This window comes from Clinocottus analis, unplaced genomic scaffold (assembly GCF_023055335.1).
Source record: "Clinocottus analis isolate CAN_PGR_092001 unplaced genomic scaffold, fCliAna1.0.p SCAF_40, whole genome shotgun sequence".
NCBI lineage: Eukaryota > Metazoa > Chordata > Actinopteri > Perciformes > Cottidae > Clinocottus > Clinocottus analis.
This window is the reverse complement of record NW_027176154.1, coordinates 2,501-15,000: the sequence shown is the minus strand read 5'-3', so window position 1 is coordinate 15,000 and position 12,500 is coordinate 2,501. Positions and strand designations below refer to the sequence as shown.

Here is a 12,500-nt window from a genome sequence, read left to right as displayed (position 1 = left end):
TTCTTTATTTTTGTCAACGAAAAGAAATCTATACATTTTTTTTCCTCCCTATTTTTTTGTTGTCCTAATTTTTTTTTGTCCTAATTTTATTTTTTTATTTTTTTTTTTTGGTCCTAATTTTTTTTTCTGGTCCTAATTATTATTATTATTATTTTTTTTTGTCCTAATTTTTTTTTTTTTTTTGTCCTAATTTCTTTTCTTTTTTTTCTGGTCCTAATTTTTTTTTTTTTTGTGGCGGGAAATCTATACATTTTTTTTTCTCCCTATTTTTTTTTTGTCATAATTTTTTTTGACCTAATTTTATTTTTTTAATTTTTTTGGGTCCTAATTTTATTTTTATTTTTTCTGGTCATCTTTTTTTTTTTTATTTATTTATTTTTTTTTTGTCCTAATTTTTTTTTTCTTAGTCATTTTTTTTTTTTTTTGTGGCGAGAAATAACATATTGCTTAGATGTTTTCTTTATTTTTGTCAACGAAAAGAAATCTATACATTTTTTTCTCCCTATTTTTGTTTTATTTGTCCTAATTATTATTTTTTTTTTTTTTTTGGTCCTAATTTTTTTTTTTTTTTTTCTGGTCCTAATTTTTTTTTTTTTTGTGGCGGGAATGGGCTTCCATAGAGAGAGAGAGAGAGAGAGAGAGAGAGAGAGAGAGAGAGAGAGAGAGAGAGAAAAAAGAACTTCTGTCCTCACGACTAGAAACCAAGTTTACACTTCATCTGTTTCTCATGAACTGAAACGATTATTAATCTCTCTCTCTCTCTCTCTCTCTCTCTCTCTCTCTCTCTCCCTCTCTCTCTCTTTCTCTTTCTCTTTCTCTTTCTCTCTCTCTTTCTCTCTCTCTGTCAGGCCGGCCTCGGTGGAGAGGAAACCTCCAGAGCTCAGCACTCTCAGCGACGGCTACCAGATCCGCATCTGATCTCCTGCATCACGTCCGTCCAGCCTGACCGCTAAAACAAACAATCAAGCAATCAAACAAACAAACAAACAGAGTCTCTACCTGAGTGATTCTCACAGGTGGACGATGAACACTTAATACAAATGTGTTGCCTCATCTTTTTCATCCTTTTTTTTGAAGGTTGAACAGCGAAAACTTCTGAAAGCTGAGACAAAACAAAAGCTTCTGTTCTCACAAACACACAACCGCGAACACACAACCACGAACACACAAACACACAACCGCGAACACACAAACACACAACCACGAACACACAAACACACGACCATTAATACACAACCGCGAACACGAAAACACGGACCTGAACACACGGCCAACAACACCAACGCACGACCACGAACACACAACCACGAACACGAACACGAACACACAACCGCGAACACAAACACACAACCGCGAACACAAACACACAACCGCGAACACAAACACACGACCACAAACATGCGACCACACGACCGCAAACACACGGACCTGAACACACGACCGCGAACACAAACACATGACCGCGAACACACGAATACACAACCACAAACACACAAACACACTACCATTAATACACAACCGCGAACACGAAAACACGGACCTGAACACACGGCCAACAACACGAACGCACGACCACGAAAACACAACCACAAACACACGGACCTGAACACACGATCGCGAACACACAAATACGAACCGCGAACACACAAACGCCGTCACGATGCCGCTTCCTCAAAGCGGTTTCATTCGTTCCGTCGGGTTTCACTTCCACGGCGACGTCCATTATCCAACATGGCCGACTTCACGGCGTCTCCATCGGAAAGAGGAAGATCACCTGAAGGAACGTTTTGGTGTTTTGTTCAGACTTTCAACACATTAATCGAAGTGGACGAGCGTGGAATGAAGCGAGGAAGCGAGGAGAGGAGAGGAGGAGGACAAGGGTTGAGAGGAGGATTCTCTGCAGGAGATCAGTGAAGGATCATTAGAGCACTGCGGCAAACCTCCTCTTCCTCTTCCTCCCCCCTCTCTCTTTCATTCTCCTCTTCCTCTTCCTTCTGTTGACTCGTAACTGAATTCATGCCGCTGCTCCGTTTCCATCCGAGGAAACGAACGCCTCCAATACAGATTCAGAAGCTCCCAGAAAGCCTCTAATCTATAAATATGTATTCAGATTTCACTCCTAGAGGTTCACTTTACTTGAGACTTTTCATCTGGAGGATTAACTTGAATTTGTTCTTTTTTTCTCCCAAAATCATGTGCAAAGATTATCTTTGTTCTCGTAAGCGTGATGAGAAGCTTCAAGCGGAAAGACGGCGTTCTGCGATGTTTCTTTTTGGCCACTAGTGGTCACTAAAGAGCTCATTTTTTGTATTATACATCATGTTTCCACCACTGCAACATTAAGGTTTTACCTTCACTTCTTTTCCTCGGCGCTGGTTGGTTCCCGCTCCCGGTGTGGGCGGGGCCTCCCACGTGAAAGCGCCATGACATCACCTTCACCGCGACACGCGCTACAATCCCGCGTACCAAAAAGAAGTAGCAGGAAGTCTGCTAGTGCTCCAACACGGATGCTTGTTTCAAGAGGATCTCCTCCAGCCGCCAGGCTCAGTAGCAGTTTGACTCCTGGTCTGCGACCAGCTATGCACACGCACACAACGACACACAAACACACAAAGGACTACAATCCCAGTCTTCCACGATTCAGACGACAGAGGAGGACGACGCTCGTTAGTGATCCGCGTAGCAAAAGACAAACGACAAATCCTTTGAACCGAAGCGTGAAGTGTTGATGACGTTCGGACGGACAGAAGAAGCACAAAGCTGCGACATCACGGACAGCAGCGGAGGAGTCAACGCACATCCTGGAGGCCATTGTTTCAGGATTTAAGTTTGTTTTTTTTAAAGGAGAGGGGCTAGAGCAGGGGTGAAGGAGGAGGGTCTAGAAGGGGAGGGGCTACAGGAGGAGGAGGGTCTAGAAGGGGAGGGGCTAGAAGGGGAGGGGCTACTTGAGGCCTGAAGCTCAGAATTTCTGCAATTTCGATGTAGCAGCTTCTGTATTTTTATTGAATGTTTCTTTTCAATGAGTTTGTGGTTTTGTGGAGACGTTTTGATTCATTGATTGTAGGCGAATCGTTTGTTTTTAAAGGAACAGAACACTTCGTGCGTGTAGCAGGTGTTTGGTTTTCTTTTTTTTTAAATGGCCTTGTTTTGTTTTTTGGGGTTTCCAAAGTGCTGATACGTGTTTCTCCATCCTGCTCCTGAACTACGGTGAAATATTTAGCAATGTTTCTTTTTTTGGGGGGAAATTTCGCTTTCTTTTGTTTCTGGATCCAAAAAATAACTTCACACACAGACGCTGACAACAAAGACGCCGATCAATTTAATGCAACAAAAAAAGTTCCTGTTGCGTTTGATAAAGAAATTTCAACATTTTGCAAGACAAATTTTTTTTTTTTTTTTAAATCCGAAAATATTTTTTGTTTCTGCACCGAGCTGCTGAATTGACTTTTTTTTTTATATCATAGACCCAAAAGCCAAATTAACAAAAAAAGCCTATTTGTAGTGAAGCTTCCAGTGCCTCTCAGTGTGTGTGTGTGTGTGTGTGTATGTGTGTGTGTGTGTGTGTGTGTGTGTGTGTGTGTGTGTGTGTGTGTGTGTGTGTGTGTGTGCTTTGGAGAAGCCGCCCATGTGCTTTGTGCAAAAACATAATCATAATAATGAGTACTGTCTCTTTAAGGTTTATTTCCCTCTTCGCTTGCTTTTCCTGCTTTTTGTTTATTTATGTTTTCTGGAAACTTTTCTCTCGTACGAACAATTTAAAAAACAGACGAGCAAAAAAAATACAGTGTGGTCTGTGTGTGTGGGGGGGTGGGGGGGGAGACACACACACACACACACACACGTCAGTGTTTTGAAGCGTGTGCGGCCGTGACGTGGTTTTGTATCCTGGAGGAGACTCAGTGTTGTTACAGGATCAGCTGTTTGTCAACAACCAGCAGCATGTGTTTTAATAAAGGATTTATGTTTTTAAACATGTACTTTTACTTCTTCAATGGTTCACTGGATGATTCGAATTACTTCAGTACAGTAGTATTATTATGTATTCAGCTACATAAAAAAAAGGAATTAAAGATGGTCGACAAAACGTACAGTAAAAAGTACAATATGTACCTCTGAGATGTATTACTGCAAAAAGTACAAACTCTTAACAAGTACATGTTTCTGGTAAATGTACTTTGTGTACATTGTACACAACTGGAAACAGTTTGAGGTACAAATACTCCATGAGGCTGCAGAGAAGAGTCCAAACCACACACTGAAATAATCTCCTTACTGCAGTGTGTGTGTGTGTGTGTGTGTGTGTGTGTGTGTGTGTGTGTGTGTGTGTGTGTCTGTGTGTGTTTGTGTGTGTGTGTGTTAGACAGCTCATGCAGGCAGCAGATTTACAGAAATAATCCTTCATTTCTCATTTATGCAGCATTTCAGGGATTTGGGATTTCACACACACACACACACACCTCGTTGTGTGTGTGTGTGTGTGTGTGTGTGTGTGTGTGTGTGTGTGTGTGTGTGTGTGTGTGTGTGAGTGTGAGTAAAGATGACCTCCACCTCCCTCCCCCTTGTGAGGATCAATCTGTCAAGCTTTTTGTCGAAGCATCAAAAAAATAATTCGGTGCTTTAAATCTTATTCGTCCTTCAAGCCGCCGGCGTTTATGATTCTTTATGAATCATAAACGCGTTTCAGACTTCATGATGTCATCGCTGCCCTCCAGGAACAAAAGACCATAACGAAACAAAAGGAAAAAAATAAACAATGACATAATCCCATAATCCCATCTCAGAAGCGTGATGTCACAGATACTTTGTATTAAATACAATAAAATTATGACTTTGATGTTTTTTAATCATATATTTTTACATACTTTGACTTTAAATCACATACCATGCAATGGCTGTTGTATTATACATATATACACATTATTATTAAAGTATTACATAAAATACTTTTTATTTCATTTTTTGACAGTGTATTTTTATTACATTTTTATCAAGATATATATTTTTTTATATTTTGATACGACTTTTTTAATTTTTTTCAACGTACTGTTCTCAAAGTTTTTACTTTTTTCAGTACTATTTCAAGACCTTTTTCACTCTCTCTCTCTCTCTCTCTCTCTCTCTCTCTCTCTCACTCTCTCACTCACTCACTCACTCACTCACTCACTCACTCTCACACACACACACACACACACACACACACACACACACACACACACACACACACACACAACATCAACATACTATACTTCTCTGTTTACATCATGAATTTCAAATATGGTCGCTCTGTTCATCTGTTGCACAAAAAAAAATGGCGACGACCGTAATCCAAGATGGCCGACCTCTAGGCTTCAGAACATCCGTCCATAAACCAACTATAAGTGACATTCCTCATATTTTATGACATATTCTTCTGTATTTGTACATATCAGCTGTTAAAAAGCAGTTGAGCTTCTCTTTCTTTTCACACCTGAGACCACGCCCACCTCACTCGGAACATCCGGGGCACGTGACCTCCACAGCAGCTGTGATTGGTCCGCTTTGCCTACTGACGTTAACCTTCTGCCCGCAGGCTTCCTGCGGGTTACGATGCGCGCCTGCTGCCACCTGGTGGCCAGGAACTGAACTCCGGCCGAGAGGAGCATGAAGAGGGTTGGACAAAATAATAGAAACATCTCTGCAACAGCACAGTGAACTGCCGCGCTAAGCTCCTCCCTCTGCTGAGGATAGATAACTATATGTTGGATAAAGTGAAGTATTAATAACATCGATATGTCTACTATGTACCACGAAATGAACAAATTACTTTGAACTATGACTTTTTTAATGAGATTATTTCACACAATGTGACTTTTCATCGACTATTTGTTGACGTACTACGTCATGAATCTTTTTAATATACTGTACTGTGACCTTTTAATCAAGATATTTTGAAGTACTATAATCCATTTCATTTTTTTAACATATTATAATAAGACTTTTTTTTAACATACTATAATCATGCAATGCATGATGGTACTTATTGGATGTTGTTCCTCTTGATGAAATCTGAGAGGACGCACACGAAGCCTCTCCAGACCCGACCCGGCGTCTTGCTGCAGTGCAGCGCGATGCACAGAATACCAAGAGGTGTACACACACACACACACCCACACACACGCACACACACACACACACACACTTAAGATGTGGGAACCTGGACGGCACATTTCTGAGGGAGGGAATCCTGCATGTTTTGATAAAAACAACAGAAAACCACTTTATTGAAATAAAAAGCAGCGTTGTGTCGTTGTGCCTGCAGGACAACGCGCGGGGGGAACAAAACACATGTTTTACTCCGATTCCTCCCTCGTGAGTTTCAGCATCGACTCGTTCACTGGAACCCGACACCAGCGACAGCGTTGACCCGGCGGCGGCGGCGGCCATGTTTATTTACAAATATCCTTCCAAAAACGAAATATTAGAAAAATACATCCACTGGTTTAGTCTGAGGAGACGAGCGTCCCGCCTGAAACGCCGCAGGTGAAATGTCCAGATGTCCCGACACAAAAGGTCATGAAGGTGAAGCAAGGTCGTGACCTTCAGAGCATAAAAGAGGAGAAGGATCCTCTGCAAGAAAACCCAAACGCTTAATTATTACACGTTTTCTTTTTCAACTGTGAGACCCTTAAAAAGATTAGCTAAATATTGTTTTTTGGGGGGGTATTGGCACAACAACCTCATCAACTTTGTGATAATGGTCAAGTTTTAAAAAACAAGATTAAAAAAAATAAGTAAAATAACATGTGTGGAAGAGTTTTTTATCCCGTCTTGGGTCCTTTTTCCCTGAGCTGCATCACCGCTGTTCTGATTGGCCGTCGAGGGAGACTCCTCCTTCTTGCTTCCTTGGCCCCGCCCCCTCCTCTCCTTCCCCCCATCACAGTTCAGGCGTTAGAGGCGGAGTCGGAAGCGGGCGAGGAGAGGCAGGTGATCGGACGAGTGGTACCGATTGGGCAGGCCGTCGACTTCCTCCATCTCCGGCTGGCCGACCAATGACAGCCGGCCGAGCAGCTGGAGGCCCCGCCCACCAGGAAGTGAAGGAGGCGCGGGGAAGTCTTTAGAGGAGGAGGTGGGGTGACGCGAGAGGCATGAAAAAAAAGGTAAAAAGATTAATGAGAGAAAGTGATCTGTGTGTGTGTGTGTGTGTGTGTGTGTGTGTGTGTGTGTGTGTGTGTGTGTGTGTGTGTGTGTGTGTGCGTGCGTACCGGGCGTGTACAGGATGTAGTCCACCGTCATGGCGGTGCGTGAGTGACAGGTGGTGATCTCTGGTCTCCCGTCAGGATGCAGGCGATGCTGGTAGGTCGACCGCAGCTTGAGGCTGTGCTCGATCCTCGTTCTGAACACACACACACACACACACACACACACACACACACACACACACACACACACACACACACACACAGAGGGACATTATTAAAAAGTGTTTTGCGGTGGAATTCTTTGAATGAATAAAAAAAGTCGTCTGAAAAGACTCTGCAGTTGCAAGACCTCCTGCGGTTGTGTGTCTTTATTGTGTGTGTTTTTATTGTGTGTTTCATTGTGTCTTTACCGGTCAGAAGCAGCGGCGACGGCGAAAGCAGCTTTGGTGGCGAGATCCTCTACAGTCAGTTTAGAGATCTCTCCTTCTACTGAGAGAGAGAGAGAGAGAGAGAGAGAGAGAGAGAGAGAGAGAGAGAGAGATGTGTATACATACACACACACACATATATATATGTATGTGTGTGTGTATGTGGGTGTGTGTTGCCCTCGGTGTGTACCTGTCGGGCTGCTGGATGTCTCTGCCGGCTCTTTGTTCTCGTACTGACACTGAGGGCTGATTCCTAAACTGTGAGACCAGAGAGGAGACGAGAGGACACGCTGACCTCTGGGACTGCCCTCCTGACCCGACACCTGCACACACACACACAGACACACACACACACACACACACACACACACACACACAGACACACAGACACACAGACACACAGACACACACACACACACACACACACACACACACAGACACACAGACACACACACAGACACACGTTATGTGTTATTGGCTGATGGGTGGTTGACTTGGTGAACCCTTTCTATGTGTCTGTGTGTGTGTGTGTGTGTGTGTGTGTGTGTGTGTGTGTGTGTGTGTGTCTGTCTGTGTGTGTCACCATGCTGCTCTGCAGGCCTCTGTACTCCAGGCGTCCCGTGGTCAGGAAGTGGTACAGCGGACTCGGCGGCGTGGAGTTGAAGTCTCCGCACAGCACAACGGGATTGGCCGCTCCGTCCGGGGGGCGGGACAAGCGGCCGATCTCGGCCAACAGGATCGCCAGCTGCGCCAGCTTGATGTCGCCGCGGCGGGGGTTGTACAGGAGGTGCGTGTTGGCCACGCAGATGAAGGCCGAGGGATCCGAGCCGGCGGCGGCGACGGGTCGCAGCAGCAGAACCAACGCCACGTTGTCCCGGTCCAGGAGGGCGTCGCCGGGCCGGAAATACTCCACGGGATTGGACGAGAGGAGCGACAGGCGGGAGGTTTTGAAGACGACGGCACAACCGTCTGGTTTACTTCCTGTTCGCTTCTTGAACTCACACTGGTAACCTGAGACACACACACACACACATTTTCAGAGTAAAAAAATTGCACAGATCCTTTCACAATAAAAGCATGTTGACTGAAACTGTAACGGACATGAAAATATAGTAAAATTGAAATAGTTTTTTTAAAATGTTTTCCACCACATCGATGTCTCCGCTTGCAAAAAGGACACACACATACACGCGCACACACGCGCACACACACACACACATACACCTACCCAGTGCCTGTAGAGCCGGTTTGATCTGGTCTTCATAGTGGTCCTCTTGGACTTCTTGAAGACACAAGATCTAGAAAAAAAAGACGTTTTTTTTCTGTCAAATAAATTTGATTATTGTTTCATTTTATTATTTATGTTATTATTTTATAATTTATTCATGCATTTATTGATTTATTTTATAGTTTATTTTATTATATATGTTATTATTTATTTATTATATTATTTATTTATATGAATATTTTAATTATTATTTTAGTATTCCTAAATGTATTTATTTATGTATTTCTGTGTGTTGTGTGTGTTCACGTGTGTTCATGTGTGTGATGTGTATGTGTCATGTGTGTTATGTGATGTGTTATGTGTTTTGTGTGTTCATGTTTTGGGTCTCCGCCCCCTGCGTGTGGCTCCGCCCCCTGCGTGTGGCTCCGCCCCCTGCGTCTGGTGGCTCACGTCGGCGTCGTGCTGCTGGATCTCTGCCAGCAGGTTGGGCAGCCGGTGGCTCCAGGCCAGCACCCCGGGGTGACAGTGCCGGTACAGATACACGTTGTCCTGCAGCAGCTCCTGGGACAGGATGTTGTAGGACATCACGGAGAAGTCAAACGCAGCGCCGCCCCCCGGAGGCCGGGAGGCGCTGCTGCGGTTAGGGTTGACCTCCCATTGTCTCTGAAGGGCTGATGAGAAGGAGAGGAAGATAGAGAGGAAGATGGAGAGGAAGAGGGGAAGATGGAGAGGAAGAAGAGAGGAGAGAGAGAGAGGGAGGAGGGGAAGATGGAAGATCAACAGAGTTTGTAAACTTGACCTCAGAAAAAAAAACATTTGTGCCAAAAAAAAATATTTGCAAACGACGGTTGGAGTAAAACGTGTAGTTTTAGTTTGTGAAGGTGAACATGAAGCGGAACAACAGATCAGAGCCTCCCTGAAGAGTCAACTTACATTTCTCTGCTCTCCCGTCTTCCTCCACCGGGGCCGGCGGTCCGGCGCCCGGTGGAGGACGCTGCCCGCCGGCCGCGGCTCCGGCGCGCTGCCTCGGGTCGGAGCGTCGAGGCTCGGGGAGGATCTCCGACCACGGTGCTCCGTCGCGACGCCTGTCCCTCGACCGGCCCTCTGGCGTCCCCTCGGGGAACCAGGCGTTGGGTCGGCGCTCGGGGTCCGGGCCCCGCTCCGGTCCGGGCTTCGGGGTCTGAGTCCTCGAGCTCGCGGCTCCGTGCGGACGCGTTTCCCTCCCTCGGTGTGGCGTCTTGTCGTTAGTCCGTTTTTCGTCGTCCTCCCTGCTCTTCCCTCGGTCTCGACTTCCATCTTTGAAGCGGTGGTTCGGGCGAGGAGCCTCCGGGCACGCTGCTCCTCCTCCTGCTCTTCCTCCTTCTCCTCTACGATCCCTTTCCTCAGGGCTCTTCCTTCGCTTGTGAGGCGGCGCCCCGTCTCCGCGGTGGCGCTCTGTCATGAGGCCGGCGGTGGAGGAGAACCAACGCCAGCCGCCGCTAAAGCTAACGCTACCCGGGTCGACGCCCCGAGGGCGCGGCCCGATACCGAAGGAGCCCCGACGGGCCGCCGGGTGGCAAGGAGGGAGTCCGGGAGGCCGGGGCGGGGGTCCGCGCATCCACCACCATGGAGGAGAGGAGGGGGAGTGATGGGGGAGGTGGCAAGAGGAGGCGCTGCTGCTCCTGCAGAGGAGGAAGGAGGAGCTGACGGGGATCAGCTGACGGAGGAACATGGGGCGGCTGAAAGGAGGAGATCTGTTAGTCGTCATCTTTGACTTTTTCGGGATGGAAATGTTTCATTTCAGACGTTTTACAGACCAGGTGAAGAGACGCAGGTAAACAATAGAGAGGGTTGAAGCGAGACAAGTTCATTTAACACAATTATTAATAATATTTTAATACATGTTTAAGATTTTTTTTTAAAGAAAACAGAAAATGTTGAGAAATATGTCACATTTACTTGTTTTATGTCTGATCAATATTTATAAACCACATAGATTAAGCAGCAAATGTCTGGTCATTAATTAGTGTACCATATGCCTGATAATACATTAGTTACAGTAGTAAATACAACAATGGAGAAAAAGGTTATGAATGAAATATTGGACAGATGATAAAATACGAAGGGCTGACCTATGTGGGGTTCAACAAGTTAAAAATAATTATATTAACGTTCATAAATAGTCGTCTTAAATGTGAATTCTGCAACAACACGTGAATGTAACGTTGACCTAAATATTTGTATTCTTACTTCCTGTGAACTTACTTCTCTCCGGCGGTGGAAGAGACATCGTTTATGTTTCGGTTTGGAAACATCGAGATAAATTATTATCGGCGAACATTCTGAGTTTTTTGTTATGTTTTCAACTGGCTTAAAAAAAACAAGCCGCCGCAGGTTTTCTGAGTCGCCTGCATTACGCGTCATCGTACAGGCGCCGCGGAACCCGTGGTGCCTTCGGGTACACCGACTGAGTTAGAATTGTGGGATAGCGACGGGATGAGTGACGTCTTTTTATTATTTTATTTATTTAACAGGCAGCACAGACGGAACTCTTCGTTAAAGTTGGACAATGAAGACAAAGAAGAAGATAAGTGAACCCGGAAAAACGACAGTTACAGTTATTGTTTAGGCTATTAGCTATAAACACAATGCCGATATTGGTTTTAACTTCCACTGGACTGCCTGATAATGACATTGAAAATATAAGCAGCTAATTACTTAATTATATAGTTTGATATTATAAAGAAAAAAGTCTTATTTTTTTCTTTTTTAACCACCATTAACCTTCGTTAATAAAGAAAATTGCGATATGTCCGAGAGCGTTTAAATGCAGCATCTGTTTTCCGCCTCTTGCTGGAATCTGTAGTCTTCCGAAAGTCGAATCACACGGCGCAGATAGTGAACGGACTACAGCCACCTCGGTGCGGTGGAAATAGTGGTCCGACTGGAAACGTGGCTCACGACGACATCGCTGCTTTTTTTAAAATATATATTTATTGTTATCGTGAGAATCCTGAAGTGTCACGCTTTATCATTACGGGCATGAATCCGTAAAATCGTTAAATAGATTAAACACCATTATCTCTACTGTTGTATTTATTATATTTGAAGAGAAGGGTCGCCGGTAGAAAAAGGTCACATGCTACTTACGTGAAAAGCGGCTCCGTGGAGACAGCCGCGTGGTGGCTAACGGGTCGGCGAGATCAAACGTCAGCTTCCCGCGTGCCAACATGTTCTGTTGGTCCGTTTAGTGACGCGCAGACGCGGATTCATGGTGACTGATGAAGAGCGGCGGTCTCTGAGGAAGAGGAGCCCGCACACACATCCTCCCTCAGTGTGTGTGTGTGTGTGTGTGTGTGTGTGTGTGTGTGTGTGTGTGTGTGTGTGTGTGTGTGTGTGTGTGCGTGTCTGTCTCTTCACTGCATTGTGTTTTTGTTTTTTGCACCATCAGCAGGAACATGAAACACCTCTCATGTGTCTCTCCGTGCTCATGTTGTGACGTCATGCTCTGTTGCCCTCTGAGCTGATGTCTTATGTAAATATTAACACATGTCCATAAAAGATCACTACGAAGGAGAGTGCAGGTATAGTGTACTGCAGTGCATTCGTAATAAATGGTAGTACCTGTAGTAGAGGTAGTACTATACGGTACCTTAAAAACGCTATTAGAACTTATTAAGACACAAT

General features: G+C 44.9%; 2 protein-coding genes across 7 annotated transcripts in view; one reads left to right on the top strand and one right to left on the bottom strand.

The window, feature by feature from the left end:
- vash2 (vasohibin 2) overlaps positions 1-1,053 on the top strand; it is an 18,804-nt gene extending 17,751 nt beyond the window's left edge. For all 3 annotated transcript variants that reach the window (XM_068598701.1, XM_068598703.1, XM_068598702.1), the window contains exon 9: positions 849-1,053. In XM_068598701.1, coding sequence (XP_068454802.1) covers positions 849-918 — 70 coding nt within the window. In that variant the 3' untranslated portion in view covers positions 919-1,053. The remainder of the gene's footprint in view (positions 1-848) is intronic.
- A 5,730-nt stretch (positions 1,054-6,783) lies between these two features.
- angel2 (angel homolog 2 (Drosophila)) lies at positions 6,784-12,091 on the bottom strand. 4 transcript variants are annotated; one of them, XM_068598824.1, is made up of 9 exons: positions 11,964-12,091; positions 9,768-10,552; positions 9,285-9,505; positions 8,835-8,904; positions 8,190-8,617; positions 7,797-7,929; positions 7,589-7,667; positions 7,242-7,372; positions 6,784-7,091 (listed from the first exon to the last, which is right to left on the bottom strand). In XM_068598824.1, exons 2-9 carry the CDS (start codon positions 10,543-10,545, stop codon positions 6,928-6,930), a joined length of 2,004 nt encoding a protein of 667 aa, XP_068454925.1. In that variant the 5' UTR covers positions 10,546-10,552; positions 11,964-12,091; the 3' UTR covers positions 6,784-6,927. The 4 variants fall into 4 exon arrangements, with proteins under 4 accessions (XP_068454925.1, XP_068454924.1, XP_068454922.1 ...); XM_068598823.1 differs by lacking the exon at positions 11,964-12,091 and adding an exon at positions 11,064-11,295; XM_068598821.1 differs by lacking the exon at positions 11,964-12,091 and adding an exon at positions 11,079-11,295.
- Positions 12,092-12,500: the final 409 nt, after the last annotated feature.